Raw genomic sequence first — 17,512 nt, forward strand, 5'->3', positions numbered from 1 at the left:
GCTGTTTATTGCAGTTGACAGGGGTAATAACCTAGTGAGTGACCCTGGCCCTGAAGGTGAGCCCTGGGTGGGTGGGGTAACTGGGCCCTTTCCCAAATCTACCCTCTCTTGGTAAGGCTGACCCTCTTCTCCCACCCCCCCCTCCATCCCCACCCAGTCGCTTGCCAGGGACTTGCAGGTGTCTCTCAGACTAGAGTGCTGGGAGAACTGACCTGGGGAGGGGCAAGATCCCCAGAGAGAGGTGAGCAGGTGGATAGCCCCTGAGAAGGTCTAAGAATAGTCCTTCTGTGCATTTTCTTCTTCCTCCTCACACTCTTGCAGAAAGTCCTGGATTTCCATCAACCTCTGTTGGCTTTCCAATGAATCCTGAACCTTAGAGGTTTCACCAAAGACTTCCTTCAGGGAGCTCCGAACCACTCTTTTGTACCTGGCCTTGAACTCCCTCAATAGGCGCTGGGCCTCTCGGTACTGTTTCTGATCCTCCAGCCTGCGCTCTGCGCGCTTTCGCAGGACAGAGCCTAGGAGTAGAAAGGGAGATCCCTCTACAGGTTCTGTGCCTTGCCCTGGGAGTCCCTTGCGGGGATGCCCCTCCTTTAAAAACTTTCTTCCTTAAAGGTCTCCTTTTGGTGTTGGAAAGGAAGAATTGGACTCTAGTCCTGACTCTCCCACTAACTGGCTGTGACCAAGACAAATCACTTCCTCCTTCTAGACCTCAGTTTCCTCATCTGCAAAATAACCAGGTTGGACGAAGTGATTTCTAAAGCCCTTCCCCCTCTAGTCTTTTTTCATCCCATGACTAGATGGTCTCAAAAATCCAATAAATGTTCCTCAGGGTTCTAGTTCCTCTTCCCTCATTCTTCATCACATCCTTCTCCTCATCTCCACTCTCTTGGCTCCAAACTTCCCTTTCTTCAAAATCAGATAGAAAATTAATCTCTCTAATCTAGGAGGAGGCAGGTGAATATGGGTTCATGTTTCGTGGGTGGGAAGGGAGTATAGTTTGCATTCATACAGAGGCTTTGACCTCTATGGCCTCTCAAACACAGAATTTGGGCAGCATTTCCTATGGAGTCTTCCTTTCCAAAACCATTCCTACATCGCCCTTTCCCCCTATAGTGGGTCAGCAGCAGTTCCAAGGTTCAGAGGCAATTTTGGGGTCGCTGATTCACTCTTTAGAGCCACATAGTCCCCCATCCTTCCCCTTCCCATTCCCAAGGACGCTATTCAGGTACCTCTAGGGCTGGGGGGCAGTCATGGTAAGGAGAGGGGATGGGGAAGAACATACTTAATGGATTGTCCACTATATGCTGAGGGTTCCTCATTTGATACAAGATCTCATCCAATAACTGTGCTCGTGTCTTCCGAGGGGGAGGAATTTTACTCCGAGGGACCTGTATATTGGGTGAGGCATGGTGACATGTTAGCTGAGACATATCCTTTCCCAGGCTGGCCCAGGATATCTTGGGAGACCCTTCCCAAAGTGCATCCCCTGGTCCAAGTGTAAAACAACAGAGTCCCATTAAGTAGGTGCTGTGGGCTCACAAACATCAGGAAGCACACAATTAAAGGAGATGAAATGGTGTCTCTGGTTTCTTTTGGAAGAGGAAGGGAGAAAGGCCCCTAGGGCTGGGGGACAAGGAGAGGCCCTGGAATGAAGGTGAGAGATGTGCAAAATGGACAGAGCAAAGAAGGAAGGTTCAGGGTTATAAGAGAGATGAGGAAGAAAGAGAAGATCCTGAAATTGGGAGGGAAAGGGGAAAGAAATCTCCAGGGAGGAGGGAGATCTAGAGGAGTGAGGTTGGCTCAAGGGGCCTGGTTCCTTTTTTAGTGAACAGGAACTCCGGGACCCATTTACCTGCTTTTCCTTGGAGCAGTAGGGATTTTGGAAAGCGTCGAGCTTGGCCTTGGAGGAGCGATAGACCAGGGGATGCTTTAGAATATTGTAAAGGGCCTTGACATTCTGTTGGATTCCTAGGGTTAAAAGGACATGCTTATTCAGCTCCTGGACATACTTAGGGATGGCTGACTCCTCTCCCTGGACACTTTGCCTGATTGACTCCAATCAGAACTGATAATGATAGTAATTAAGAGTTCACATCTATCTGGTATTCAGTCATTTTAAAAATGCTCCCCTTGTAACACACCTGTCAAGGTGGAAGTATAAGTTTTGTTTCTTCCATTTTAGAAATGAAGAAAGTAAGACCCAGAGAGAAGAAATGAATATGACCATAGTCGTATCTTCCTACTACAATACATTGTCTCTTAACTAGCTGTCAGCTAATTTTATTCCACACCCCTTTCCCACATTACCCTTGAATGGGATAGTTGTAATTTAAGGGAGGACCGGACAGGCCAAAGGGACTTCCAGCCCTAGCGTTCACTAGGCTGATGGTCCTGAGGGGTAGATACCCCAGTCCCTGCCTCCCCGCCCCAGATTTCTCCTACTGCCAGTCATAGGCAACTGTCCCTGATTGCTTCTTCTGTCCCCTTTGCCAGCAGGCTCCCCCCCCACCCCCCAGGGCTTTGTCTCTTTTCCCCTAGACTGCTTCACTCGGTTATCTCATCAGCACCCATTTTCAGTGATCACCCCTATGCCCATGATTCTCAACTCTAAAATCCATTCTAATATTCTAATATCTATTCCCAGCCCTAACATCTTTCCTGATCTCCAGGCCTGCATCTCCAACTGCTTATTAGCATCTCAAACTAGATGTCTTGTAGGCAACCCTTCCCTTCTGTCTTCGTATCAATGCTAAGACAGAACAGTGACATCTAGGCAATCCGGGTTAAGTAACGTGCCCAGGGTCACTTGGCTAGGACGCCTCTGAGGCCAGCTTTAAAGCCAAGTCCAGTTCCAGGCCTGGTGCTCTATCTACTGTGCTACCTACCTGCCCTTGTACACATGTTAAACTCAGTATGTTCAAAACTTAATTCATTATCTTTCCTTCTAAACTTTCTATCCTGCATATACATCCCCGTTAATGTTTCTTTAAGCCCTTCCCTTCCCATTTAGAATCATTACTGTGCACTGGTTCCAAGGCAGAAGAGTGGTAAGGGCTAGGCAGTGGGAGTTAAGTGACTTGCCCAGCTAGGAAGTATCTGAGGCCAAATTTGAACCCAGAACCCCTTGTCTCTAAGCATGGCTCTCAAGCCACTGAGCCACCCAGCTGCCCCCTTTCCCTACTAATGTTAAGGGCAACACAATCCTCTCCAGGCCTCTGGCTTGCAACCCAGATACTGTCCTCCCCTCCTCAGGCTCGCTCTCACCACCCCATAGTCAATCTGTGACCAAGGTCTGCTGATTTCTCCTGGACGATACCTCTTTCTACCCACCCTCTCTCCTCTGACCCTCCCGCTCGGTCCACGTCTTCATGTCACGCCTGGCTTATTACAGTCGCCTCCAATCCGTCCTTCTCTGCTCCCCCCAGGGTCAAACTTCCCTTCCTAACGTTCTTTATTCGAGAACCTCCCGTCCCTTGCAGGATCCTCTCAGGACCTTCCTAACCCGGCGCTCCCGGTCCACCAGAGTTCTGGTAATAATTATACACTTTGTGGCACAGCGAGTAGAGAGAGCACTGGGCCTGGAGGCAGGAAGGCCCATGTTTCAATCTGGCCTCAGACCCTGACCAGCTGTGTGACCCTGGGCTAGTCATTTAACCTCTGTCTACTTCAGCGTCCTCACTGGATTTGATAGAAGGGCCCACCTCCCTGATTTGTGAGGACTAAATAAGATGCACTTTGTAAAGCACTTTGCAAACCTTAAAGTGTTCCATAAACACTAGCATATTTATTATTCCTCCTAACCCACCTAAAATCTTTTTTATGTTTACAAAGTACCTTTTCTCAGTGACAACTCTATGAGGTGGATAATGCTAGTATCAGCCCCACTCTCAGAGACAAAGAAACTAAGGCTCCTTTAAGCCAAGCGATTTACCCACCATCACCCAGCAAGTTAGCGTTAGAGCCAAAACTCTTTACCTTTTCTAGTAAATAGGTTTGTGGGGAGCCAGGAAGATGTTGTCTTGACAAGGTAAGTTTAGAATCCAGGCCTCTTGCTGCCTGACTCCCCATACTACGCCCACACATAATAGGTACTTAATAGTGATTCTTCCACTTGGACCTTTTTTTTTTTTTTAAATATTTACACCTTGATACCCTATTCCTTTTTTATTTTAAGAGATAAAACAGGGTTAAATGACTTGCCCAGAGTCACACAGCTAGTAAGCGGCCAAAGCCAAATTTGAACTCAAGTCTTCCTGACTCCAAATTCAGCACTCTATCCATTGTACCACCTAGCAGCCTTTTTTTAAAATTGGTTAAGCATCTTTGTTTTTATGGTGGTAATTATTATCTTACTTTGCCTTCATTATCTCATCTTCCACTGTGACCTTGGCAAGTCCCTTCCCCCCTTAGACTCGGTTTCTTTATTTACAACTAGGAGAGCATCGACCTATGATAGAGAACCCTAGGATCCCCTTAAGTCATTTCTCATCTCTGAATCTTCTGATTTCTCATCTGTATAATGGGGATGGACAAGGGAGGAAGTAGAGTCTGATGATTCCTAAAGTCTTCCTCTAGCTCTAAATATTGAGAGCTTATTGTGGAAGGGCAGCCAGGTGTACAGAGTGCCAGCCTCTAACTAGCTGTGTGACCCTGGGCAGGTCACCTAACCCTGCCTCAGTTTCCTCATCTGTAAAATGAACTGGAGAAAAAAATGGCAGAACACTCCAATATCTCTTCTAAGAAACTTCACATGGGGTCATGAAGAGTTGGACATGACTAAAATGATGGAACAACAACAAAATTGGGGAGAGGAGTTGGGCCTCTCCACTTCCATCTCTTCCTTCCCTCCATAAGATGATATGATTGAGAGCTGGTTCAGCCCAAATTCTATTTGGAATTTGGATATCTTTGGGAAATGGCCTGGTAGGTTAGCTCTTGTGGTCTCACTCACCCACGGGTTCCACAAAATTGGGGTCAGGCTTTGTCTCGAGCAGTTCCTCATAGCCTTTGTATTTCTCTGGAACAGAGCATTTCTTTGGAATCTTCTTTGTCTCTTTATCTTTGTCCTTTGTTTTCTTATCCTCCTCTTGTGACTTGCCTTCTTTATGGCTTTTGGGAGTTTTCTGCATCTTGGTCACCTTTAGATGACAGATGGAATATTAGCTCCAGAGGCCAGGGTTTTCCACCATAGGCAAACACAGTCCCAAACCCCTACCTGGAGCTCCCTTTAGAGACCCAAAAAAAGAGGCACCCAGAAGGAAACATGTCAGAGGAAAGATCTCTGAATTCAGAGTCAGGGGACCTGAGTTCAAGTCCTAGATCTTTCACTTAACTAGCTCTTGGCCACTATTTCCTCATTTGTAAGATGAAGAACTTGAAATAGATTATCTCTAAAGGATTTTCCAGCTTTTCTGTTTCTCATTCTAAGAATTCTTGAGAGGCAGGGGGTGAAGATGAGAAGAGGATAGGAATGAATATCAAAAGAGTAGTCTAAATCCTTTAGTAGCTCCCATGGTCTATTGAACAAAGACTCTCACTTCTAACTCATCTTGGTAATTAAGGTCTTCCCTCATCAACATTTGGTCTACTTTGTAAACTTCTTTCTTGTACCATTCCCTGATTGCTGCTGATTGTTGAAGCAGCACTGTGAAATCCAAATTATCATACAGCCTATGAAAACAGCTAAATCCTCCACAGTGGACTCACTAGTGGTACATAGCCTCTGAATCCTCTGCAGCCTCAGCATGGTTGTTCTCAAAAGGTTAGGAGGTGAGGACCAGGAACTGGGGAACAGGGATAGGGTGGCAGGCATAAGACACAAGAAGGAAAATGAGGTTGGCTTGTTAATGCTTATAGGTTTTAAGAAGTAAGGACTGTGCTGGGGGCATCTAGATGGCTCAGTAGAGAGCCAGCCTGGAGTCAAGAAGTCCTGGGTTCAAATCTGAATTTATACATTTACTAGCTGTGTGACTCTGAGCAAGTCATTTCACCTTCACTGTCTAGCTCTTACCACTCCTGCCTTGGAACTGATACTTAGTATTGATTTTAAGACAGAAGATAAGGGTTTTAAAAAAAAGACTGTGGATAATAAAAAGTTTCTGTGACTATAGTAGGAAGATTAAAAAAATTTATATTAGGATAATAGGGACTCAGATCATTTAGCTCAGCATTTAGAAAATCATTGGTGGTCAAATCCTACCTGCCTGTTTTGATACTTCTGGGTAGCTAAGAGTGTTTTTGAAATTGCAAAATAAAGTTTTATATTATTTCGAAATGTAAAAAAAAGTGTGTAGCTTGTAGGCAGTATAAAAATACCCTCTGGCCATAATCTGCCGACTCCTTATAGCCCAAACCTTTCGTTTGACAGAGGAGGAAACAGACCTAGAGAGGTTTTGTGGCAAGGCTAGTAAGTACCAAGGTCAGATCCTCTGACTCCCAATGCAGTGATCCTTACCGCTATGGTGCTATGTGCTAGCTGCCTCAGAGGCAGGCCCGAGAAGAGGGGTCATTAGCCTTGAACCAGAAGCACCTGAGTCATGAAGAAGGATTCTACACTCTTTACGTCGTCATCATCCGTCCCCGTCTCAGAACCACTCGTCTCCACGGAAGTATCTGACCTCCCAGAGCCCTCTTTGGTGAAGACGGTGGATGTGGAGGAATGGATAGGTGGGAGAGGTGTGAAGGTCCGCCTAGGGATAGTTGGGGTTGGTGTTTCCAGCGATTCCTGATTTGGCAGCTCTAGTATGATGGGAGCTTTAGGGACCTTCGGAATTTGAGCTTTTACCTGTCACAGAAGAAACCCCACAGCCCACCCCCCAATAATAGCAATCATCACTTTATGGTTACAAAGCACGTTCTGTGACCTCATTTGATCCTCACAATAGCTCAGGGATGAATGTGGCACCAGAACTATTATCTCCATTTTAATGATTAGCAAACTGAGGTCCAGAGAAAGGCGATGTGAGGGAGATTAGCTGACAGCTAGCCAAGAGAGGTAGTATATATTGCAGGAGAAAGGATTCTGGATTGGGAGCCAAGAAATTGGGGTTCTAGTACCAGCTCTGCCCCTAATGAGCTGTGTAACCTTGGGTGAGTCATTTTCCCTTCGCTTACCAGTAAAATGAGATAGTTGTAAAAGCCTGGGCAGCTCTAATATTCTATGATCTTTACTCAAAGCTTACTTCCAGCTCTGATACTCTACAATTTATACATCATGTAATATTCCTTTCAGGGATAGCTGCATTTTTATGGAGCAAGGGGGAGGTTAATATTTAATCCAACACAATGAATCTCTAATCCTGGGACTAAGAATTTCCTCAGAGACCCTTAAGGCACCATGATGAAAAAGTAGGGGAGCATAGATAAGGTCACCCTGCTCAAGCAGATTATTCTTAGTGGTGGGTCTGTTCCTAGACTAGTCACTACAAAGTCTCCCCCTCCTGGGCCTTCCTCTTATAGGTCAACAGGAGCCCCTTGAGCACATCTATACCTTCCGGTTGGACTTCTGAGGAATTAAAATATGTGGACGCCTGAGTTTTTCAGTAGGTTTTCGAATTAAGCAGATTCCCAGTCTTTTCTGGAGGAAGCTGTATAGCAAAGGTGGATCTCCTGTGGAGAGAAGGAGAAACACATATACAACATGGTCACTGCCCTGGTTTGGGCTAGGGACAGTGTCATACACAGGACCTTGACCACGAGAATCTATCTCCCTCCTCCAACACACACAGTCATTACAATCTGCTTTGAGATTGAATCTTATGTCACAGACTCTTAGGGAGACATGAACAGTTCCCACAAATAAACAGGCAGGAAGGATATCTAGACCTCTGTGATTTGTAAGATTGTTCCAGGTATGCCTGGAATATGTTCATCTCTCTGTCTCTGTCTCTGTTTCTCTCTCTCTGACTCTGTCTGTCTGTCTGTCTGTCTGTCTGTCTGTCTGTCTGTCACTCAGTCAGTCTCTGTCTCTCTGTCTGTTGGTTTGTCTGTCTGTCTCTCACTCTGTCTGCCTCTCCCCATCTTTTTCCCTCTCTTCCCTTTACTCCTCTCCCTCCTTGTTGAATTCTTACCTGTAGTTTAACACTTCTCTCCCACCTAACACAGTAACCATACTACAAATAGCTATCTTGGATGCTTTGAGCACTAGCCTTAAGGAAATAGACCATTAGTGAGAAATTGCCTCTCTTGCTGGTCCTTATCAGCTAGCTGGCACTATATTGGTTCAAGCATAGGCTGTGCCCAAAATGGGTCATGCTTCTAAAATTAGATGCCTTTTGAGAAGGAAAAAATAAATAAATTATAGTTCAATGCTGAAAAAAAAAACCCAAACCCTGAAAAACACAACCAGATTCAGGTTTTATTCAAGCCAGATTTTGGAAAAGAGTGTGGCTTATATGTACTTCCCTTTCAATTTCGCTATGTATGCACTTAGGAAGGCAGGAATTATGCCTTTCTGTGTACCCAGTGCTTAGCACAGTAGTGACACAGTGCTTAATAAAAGCTTGTTGTCTTAGTTCAACTTGACTTTACATACATTAGTTTCATTTGAGCCTCACAACAACCCTATGAGCTAGGTACCTCTAGCCACATTTTATAGATGAGGAAAATGAGATTCAGAGAAGTTCGCTGACTTACCCAGAGTTATACAGCCAGTAAAGATCAAAGGCAGGAGATGAATCCAGGTCCTTCTGATTTTTAAAAAACTCTTAAGTATTGGTTCCAGGGCAAAAGAGTGGTAAAGGCTAGGCAATTGGGGTTAAGTGACTTGCCCAGGGTCACACAGTTAGGAAGTGTTTGAGGTCAGATTTGAACCCAGGAACTCCCATCTCCAGACCTGGCTCTAGCCATTGAACCACCTAGCTGCCCTATCCTTTTGATTCTAAGCCCAGCTTTCTTGTCACCACTCTCTCCTTCTTCACTTTCCAAATCTACTTTTATTAGCAATCCTCTTTTTTTCTCCTTCACTGATATTTCCTCCAAATCTGTTACCGACTCTTTTCTCTTTATTTATACTTTCTTCCTTGACAAGCTTATTTACTCCCATAGCTTCAACTACTACTTTAATGCAGATTACTCCCATCTACATAGCTACAGTTCTGACCTTCCCCTCCACGTTCCAACCCTCAAATCTAACTGCTTATAGGACACCTTCACCCAGTGTTCTCACTGGCTTCGTGAACACAACATGCACCAAAAAAAGATCAGCTTTCCCCCTAAACGTGCCCGCCATTCACACTTTCATGTTGGAACCTTAGGAGAGCAACTTCTTGACTTGTCTTTGTGATCATCTCAACCTTCAATAGGTGAAGAAGCCAACAAAGGGAAGATCTATTCTCTATCTGATTCTCCTTAACAGGGGACAGTTGGTTGCTGTGATGGAAATTATGGGAACCCTGGGGGGTGAGGGTAGGGGTGGGAAGGGAAGGGGAGAAGCTACCACATCTTCCTAGACTTTGCAATAAAAAGAAGAAATACAGGTTAGAAGTGGCCATACACCCTAGATTTTGGGGAAGAAAAGAGATTTCAAAGGGTTCACAGGAACCCATAGACTAAAATGCTTCAGGGAAAGTCCTTTTTGGAGACTATAGTAGATGTATAGTAGATGTATGGGGAACTCACTAATCAACTTAGGTATTAAAAAGAAAGATAAGGAGAATCGAGGCAAATCAAGGCTAAGTGACAGAGCAAGGAAGGAAACTAGCATTTATTGAGCACCTACCATTTGCCAGGCATTATATCAAGCACTTTTAAATAATTATTATTGTTTTCAAAACCCTTACCTTCCATCTTAGAATCAATACTATGTATTGGTTCTAAGGCAGAAGAGAGGTAGAGGATAGGCAGTGGGAGTTAAGTGGCTTCAAACAGCTCTCTGAAGCCAGATTTGAACCCTGGAACTCCTGTTTCTAGGCCTGATTCTCCATCTACTGGGTCACCTAGCTGATCCCTTTACAATTATTATTTCATTTGATCCTCAAACATTCTGGGAAGTAAGTGCTACTATCATTATCCATTTGAAAATTGAGGAAACAGATGCAGAGGTTAAATGACTTGTCTAAGGTCACTCAACAATGTCTGAGGCCAGATTTATTAATTGTCTACTGTGTTCCAGTCACTGTACTAAATGCTAGGAATACAAAGAAAGACAAAAGCCAGCCTTGCCCTCAAGGAGTTCACAGTCTATCTAATTGGAGAGACAAAATGTAAGCAGCTATTTACAGACAATCTATAGACAGGATAAAAAAGAAATAATCAACAAAGAGAAGATACTAAATCTAAGTGGGATCGGGAAAGGTTTCTTGTAGGTGATATTTTAGTCTGGTCTTGAAGAAGCCAGGAGTGAGAAAGGAGAAGGGAGAACATTACAGTCTTGGGGGACAGCAGGGAAAATATTCATGGTTTCCAGGAGCAAATGAGAATGTGATTCTGATTTCAAAGCTGGAAAGAGGGAGAGGAGATCAGTATGTGTATGTGTAATGATGATGATGTTTAGGTATAAATGAAGCATGACTGGAACTGTCTCCATAGAATGGTCCTTGTGAGTGGGGCACTCATCAATCAGGATAATATGGTTTAGGCAAGAGAGGATTAAGTTACCCACTGCCTGGTCTCTCCTCCAGCAAATTCTGGTATAGCCAAAGGTAAGAAGATTGTAGTGGGATAGGAGGGATAGAATTATGTTAATTAGTTTCCTCTTATCCAACCATCTCTTGCACCCTCTGATATAAATTCACCTTGATCATGGTGAATAATTTAAAATAGCACTTGCTATTTTATTTAAGCATTTGACTCTATTAATGATACTGATGATTTCTCCACCTTTTGAAGGATTAAATTATATGGGAGTGTAGCATCTAGTTGTGTCCCAAGGAATAATGATGATAGATTAGTGCAAGAGAGCCCATCTCCCCAGAGGACTTCCATTTGAATTGTTTTAGGAAGACTCTGAAGATTACCTGGCAAACTGAGGTCCTTTCTTGAGCTGAACTGCCAAGCATTCAGATTCTGATACAGATAGATAAGTGCAACTCAAATGGGCTGGTCACATTGTTGAAATGCCAAATATTTGTTTGCCCAAAAGACTTTTACAGAGAACTCACACAAGGCAAGTGCTCACATTGGAGGTCAGAAGAAGCAATACAAGGACACTCTAAAGGAAGAACTTTAGTATTGTTGTGCCACGTGGGAGATACTGGCACAGGACTATCCTGTAGGGCATACCTGCATCCTAAAGGTGCTATGCTCTATAAGCAAAGCAGAGATGCAGTAGATTAAAGAAATACAAGATATGCAAATTCAGGCATTTCCCTCCCAAATGTTCATATAGGCTATTTGGTAGAACCTTCTGCACTCATATTGGTCTGATTAGCCATAGTTGGACACACTGTACATTAACCCCAATATAATGATGTCAGTTTGGTCCTCTTTGAGTATAAAGGTCAGCAACTAATCCACCACCCAACCAACCATTAGGCTGAATTGTATTGAAAATACTTTACCCTTTGTATGGATCACCAATGGATTGTTGTGGAAGATGAGCTCACTTAGAGAGGGGAAAAGAGCCACAGGGAGTAAGGCATCTTCATTTGAGATCTGGAATGACAAGAACATCTCTATCAATACTATCCTAGACCTACTAAAAGCCAGACACCAGTGATCTGGGGAATCCCAGGGGATGGGCTTATGGTGGGAAGTCTCTAGTATTTACTCTCTACCATCATAGCAAGGGTATTCTAAAGGGCACTTTTGTCAGGTGTGATTTGAACTAGAGGACTTTTGGGCTTCCTTCCAACTCTGAGATATTGTGATTACATGATTCTGAAATCCTGTTATTTTAAAATTCTGTTATTTTGTGATTCTAAGAATAAATAAGAATTCAGTGGTTGAATGTGATTCCCTACCAAACTAAAGGCAATAGTGATCAGTGATCACTGCCTGCTATTGGAAAATTACCAGGTAACAGAAACTTAGACTAGGTACTAGGAATGTTAGAGGTTGAATTCTGGGCTGATGTGAGGGCTTTGAGGCTAAGCCCTTTTTGGCATTTGTCTTGGGAATACAGCAAAGTCCCAAAAGTGTGAGTTTTATTCTGAAACTTCCTTCCCTCAAGAGATGGTTATGCACATGATCTAGAACACCCAAAGGGGTAATAGGCAACACCATATCCTGAGTTTTCAATGTGCTCCAGATGCCATTAATGGGAAATGGAGAGCAGGGAGACAGAAGATAATATAGCTCTTGCCCATAGGAAGCCCCAAGTCAGAAGGGACACAAATGGTTCCTGGTCTTAAGGATTTCCTAATTTGTGGTGAAAGGCAAAACTCCTTCCCACTGGGAAGCTCCCTAAATTGAGGGAAGAGATAAGGCCTCTACCTACAAGAAGCCTTTTGGTCCGAGGCCCCCTTAAGGAGCCTCCTAAGCAGGGAAGGCATAACATAGTCTCTGCCCTTAGAAACTCACTAGTCAGAAGGGAGAGACATGGTCTTTGCCCTCTGAGAGATCCTTGGCCTAAGGAAGTGGGACATAGCCCCTCTCCTTAGGGAACCCCTAGTCTAAGGAGGAACATACAAATCCAGCTCCCACCCTTTGGAAACCCATGGTCTGAAGGAAGATGCAGTTAATGGGAGGGCCCCAATCTGTATCTTCTAGACAAAAGAGAATCACCTTGTTATGGGCCAGGCTAAGATATCTCAGCTCTGGGAAAGGTGGAGCCCATGTCTGGTTCAGGGCCTTCAATGACTTCACAGGAAGAATTTCAAATATGGGAGGAAGTGGATAGACTTTGTTTGCCTTAAAAGGAAAAGAAAGTCAAAGTGGTAGCTCACGGCAGAAGGGTCTGTAGTGGCACAGGGTAGGTAGATAGATGCTTCCCAAGAAATCTGGGACTCAGATCCTGGGTGAGACCAAGACACACATTCAAGTCATCTAGAGTTTATTAAATGACTTCTATGTACATGGAATACAAGGCAATGGGTCCAGTGCTGAGGAGACAAAGAAAAAGACAAAACCAAAACAGCCTTGTTCTCAAAGGTCTTACATTCTCCTCTACATACAATTAAGTAAATACAAAATAATTTTAAAAAGGGGAGGCTAATAGTTAAGGAAATCTTTGCCTAATAAACATTTGTTAAACTGTATTAAATTGGATTGAACCAAGGCATCATATTTTATCCCTAAACATTGTCATGGGAGCTGTCCATGGTGAAGCTTATGCATGGACTCTGAAAGTCTGAGGCAAATTAAACCCAAACTCTGGAGTTCAAAGGGACATAGACATAATTACAGAAATGAACACTGGGAATAAACAAGAAAATAATTCCTTTCTTTGAGCTTTGCCCTGCCGAGGCACTGTAGGAAGAGAACTGGATTTAGCGTTATGGGACTTGGGCTCAAATCCTTTCTCTGATACTGGCTGTATAACTTCTGACAAATTACTCTGTATTTTGGAAGATTTTTATAAATAAAGGGGTTGGATTAGATGATTGCCAAAGTTCCTTCTGGCACTATGATTCTATGTACCTAATATTGTAGATTAAATGTCCATAGAATTCTAAGTTGACTTCCAATTGGCCCAAATAATTGGCAGTCCTGAATATAAATGACCCATTGGAGACCCTTCAGTTCCATTCCTTATATATGATTAGGGAGATTGTAAGCTTCTGAAAGGGAAGAGTCCTGATAAGTCTCTCTCAGTCTCTGGTTCTATGGTTTTAGCCTTTAGGCTAAACTTCAAGGTCAAGTTTTTCTTAGATTTGAACCATGATCTCTCTTGCTTTCATTCAGGCCCATCTCACCTGAAGCTTTGTAGATTGACTAATCAGTATCCTTCTTAGACTAAGAACTTGATAGAGGTGACCTAGGGGCTAGAAGTCCTGCACTAGAGTCCTGGCTGCAACATTTGCAAACATGAGGATGTCAACTAACTTCTCAGACCGTCATTATTGTCTGAAAATGAAAGTTGTTGTTGTTGAGTCGTTTTAGTTGTGGCCAATTTAGGATTTTCTTGGCAAAGATACTGGAGTGGTTTGCCACTTCCTTCTCCATCTCATTTCATAGATGAGGCAAACAATGTTAAGTGACTTGTCCAGAGTCATACGATTAGTAAGTGTCTGAGGACAGATTTGAACTCAGGTCTTCCTGACTCCAGGCCCAGTGCTCTATCTACTGTGCCACCTAAGTGCCCTGATGTACTAGTTATGTGACTATATTTAACATTTTAGTGCCCCCAGACAAATTTATGAATATAAAGTGAAGGAAGTGGAGGAAGATTCTCTACAATGAAATCACAAGTCTGAACATCCCTACCACTTCATTTCTGCAACAAAATTGTCATCATTGTTATTATTATTTTTGGAAGTAGTAGTAGTAGCAGCAGTCGCAGCAGCAGCGGTAGTAGTAGTAGTAGTCATCCAGGTCTGATTTCATTGACATACGTTATGTGTGAATTATGGAAAGGTGTTTGGTTAAAGGGGATTTTGGAAGGGAGGTTGTCAGGGACTTGCTAAGTAAATAATATGAGTTGCAGGTAGGATGGAATAGTGAGATTCAGGATATAATATAAGGCTGAAGTCATGGAGTATAGCACTGAAGGTAACAAAGATCTTCAGGGAGAGGAGGAATTAATCTAAACAAGCAAAGACAGCAGGGCTTATAGACCAGGACTTAGACTAAAACAAACTAAGGAAATAGACTGATTGAAATTAACTACAGGATTTAGTTAATTTCACAGGAAGGGATTTGTTTTGAAGTTACACCTTCCTTCAAGATGGATACCCCGGCTTCCCTTCAAGCCCAGGGTTTGTTGGTTCTATTCCTCTTCTTCCCTTTCTTACTAATTAACTGACAAAGTAACTAACAGGTCCATTTTAAACACAAAAGGGGTTTATTGTCTTCTCAGGTTAAATTGTCAGGTAAAGGGGATTAAAGGCAGCCCTAATGGTTGTTTAAAGAAACCTCAGGTGGGGGAAGGGAAGCAGAAATGGGGTTTGAACAAGGTCCTGCCTTAACTCAGCTCTCAAGGTGATCTTGAAATCAAAAGGGAATATGATGATGACTACCTAACCTCTTTAGATAAAGTACTGCCAAAGTATAGCTAAACCCTCACAGATTCGAAACTACTCTCTGATTCACTCTCCTTATTCACTCCTCACAGACATTAAGTAAGGGAAGGAAGGTAGGGAAATGAGGTAGAGTATGGAGATTCAAAGGGTTTATCTAAATTAACAAATCTCAAATAAATACTCCAAAGCTAGGCTAAATTTTCAATCTTTAGATAGGAGAAGAAGCAGCTCGGCTGGCCCTGGCTCTCTCCACGAGGTCCCAGGTCCAACTGAAACTTTCTTCCAAGATTCTAAACTCCTAACTGACATTAGAACTCAGCCAAAGCCTGTAAAAACTGCTATGACCCCCCTCTCTCTATACTACACATAGGATATTTCCAGTGAGAACACTTCTACCTCTCTCATCCTGTGTTTCCTGATCTATAAAGTGGGAACAATAAGAATACCTAACTCCCAGAACTGCAGGGATCAAACAAGATAACAGATGTAAATTGCTTTGCAAACATTAAGGCACTTTATGTGTCAGTTATTATTATCTACAATCATTCCGTAGCCTATCGGTTTCATGGGTTGCCTAGGGCCCTGGAAAGTTAAGAGACTTACTTAAGGTTACGTAGCCAGTATGTTTGAGAGGCAGGACTTGAATCCAAGGTTTTCTGAGTCCAAGGCCGGCTCCCTGATGACTCCATGCTACGCCTGTTATTTTTATTGTCCTAAGTTAAAAGGTTCAGAGCTGAATAAATGGTCTTACCTGGTTGGATGAATATCCAGGGAAAGATGGGAATATAACCTCTGTAACAAGATAAGAAACAATGTTTAAGTTGCTTAATGATAATGAAGGAAACATATTCATTTGAAGAGGCAGAGTAGTATGGAGTAATGCAGTGATGGTGAACCTATGGCACAGGTGTCAAAGATGGCACACAGAATACTCTCTGTGGACACACAGCTGTCCCCACACCCCCAGAGCTTTTTACTAGAGAAGCAGAGCGACTCGGGCAGAGCTGCTCTCCTCTCCCCTCTGCACCGTGCCTGATGACATTTTTTTCACATTACCTGCTCCTTTGCCCAGCAGCCCAATGGGAGTGCTTTCTCCTTCCCCTGTGTGGTGTAAGGGGGAAGGGCATACCCAGTATGTGGGGGTGGGGCCCGGCACTCCATCTCTAAAAGGTTCGCCATCACTGGTATAATGGAATAAACCCTGGGCTTGGATTCAGAAGCCCTGGATTTGAATTTACTAGTTATATGTAACTCTGTCATTTACTAGTTATATGACATCCAGCAAATCACTTCCTTTCTCTGATACTTAGTTTCTACATCTTTACAATGAGGATAATAATTATTAAACTACTCTATTCACAAGGCTTTTGGGAGGAATTCCTCACAGATATTAAAAAAATTTTAATGAAATTTAAATTTAATGAAATTAAAAAATTTAAATGAAAATAAAAAAAACCATAATGAAATGCTTACCACAAGGAAAACATATTTTTGAGTGCTTTGTAAACTGCAAAATGCTGCAGGAATATGGACTGGTATTACTTATATAGGACTTAAAGTTGACAAAATGTTTTCCAAAGCCATTACCTCATGCTTTCCCCCCCTCACAATAGTCTTGAGGAGGCAGAACAGGAAAGAGTCAATGCCCCCATTTGAAAAGGGAGTTGTCCAAGATGAAAAAATGGTGAATAAATGGCAGGGCCAGACTCAGGAAGATCCAGGTCTCATGGTTCCCAGGTTTGAACTCTCTCTTTTCATTGCACTGTGATATCTGAATGATTAGATGGATCTGTGACCTCCTTACTATAGGTACCCTTTCAAATGGAGCAGACCATAGCCTGTTCAAGCTTTCTCATCTCAGCCATCCAGCATCCATCTAGCATGTTGGAAATCTCTTTTGCGTTCTCATGGTATCTCATGGGTGCCAGTGAATTATATCGGTTCTGTTTGGCATTCAAAGCCCTTCATAACCTGGCCCTTCTCTACCTTTCCAGTCTTCTTATACCTAACTAAACCAACACGTACTCTAATCCGATGACCCTGGCTTCCTCCTTGTTCTATGAACAAGACACCACCTCTAGGCTTCAGGCATTTTCACTAGCTGTCTCCCATTCTCTTCTACTCTGACAACTGGACCTCTGGCTTCCTTTAAATCCCTATTAAAATCTCACCTTCTCTAGGAAGTCTTCCCTAACCCTTCTTAATTCTAGCAAATTCCCTCTTTTAATTATATTCCGTTTTTCCTGTATATATAACTTGCTTTGTATATATTTGTTTGCATGTGATCTCCCCAATTATACTGTAAGCTCCATGAGGGGAGATATTGTCTTTTGCCCCTTTTTATCTCTCTGGTGTTTAGCACAAGCCTTCCATCAGTTTCCTTTACCTCTCATGCCATAAATAGCCCATCTCCTTCTCTAGTCACACATGTCTTGTGTGTATGGTTTACT

At 43.1% G+C, this 17,512-nt stretch overlaps 1 protein-coding gene across 1 annotated transcript in view; it reads right to left on the reverse strand.

Annotated features, from left to right (window-relative positions):
* Positions 1 to 237: 237 nt before the first annotated feature.
* XRRA1 (X-ray radiation resistance associated 1) overlaps positions 238 to 17,512 on the reverse strand; it is an 86,634-nt gene continuing 69,359 nt past the window's right edge. Inside the window, exons 10-18 of the mRNA XM_044665989.1 lie at positions 15,814 to 15,854; positions 12,667 to 12,792; positions 11,502 to 11,595; positions 7,493 to 7,611; positions 6,533 to 6,787; positions 4,955 to 5,141; positions 1,856 to 1,971; positions 1,286 to 1,391; positions 238 to 518 (exon numbers count right to left, since the gene is read on the reverse strand). Coding sequence (XP_044521924.1) covers positions 271 to 518; positions 1,286 to 1,391; positions 1,856 to 1,971; positions 4,955 to 5,141; positions 6,533 to 6,787; positions 7,493 to 7,611; positions 11,502 to 11,595; positions 12,667 to 12,792; positions 15,814 to 15,854 — 1,292 coding nt within the window. The 3' untranslated portion in view covers positions 238 to 270. The remainder of the gene's footprint in view (positions 519 to 1,285; positions 1,392 to 1,855; positions 1,972 to 4,954; positions 5,142 to 6,532; positions 6,788 to 7,492; positions 7,612 to 11,501; positions 11,596 to 12,666; positions 12,793 to 15,813; positions 15,855 to 17,512) is intronic.

The sequence above is a fragment of the Gracilinanus agilis genome, chromosome 3, assembly GCF_016433145.1.
Source record: "Gracilinanus agilis isolate LMUSP501 chromosome 3, AgileGrace, whole genome shotgun sequence".
Classification (NCBI taxonomy): Eukaryota; Metazoa; Chordata; class Mammalia; order Didelphimorphia; family Didelphidae; genus Gracilinanus; species Gracilinanus agilis.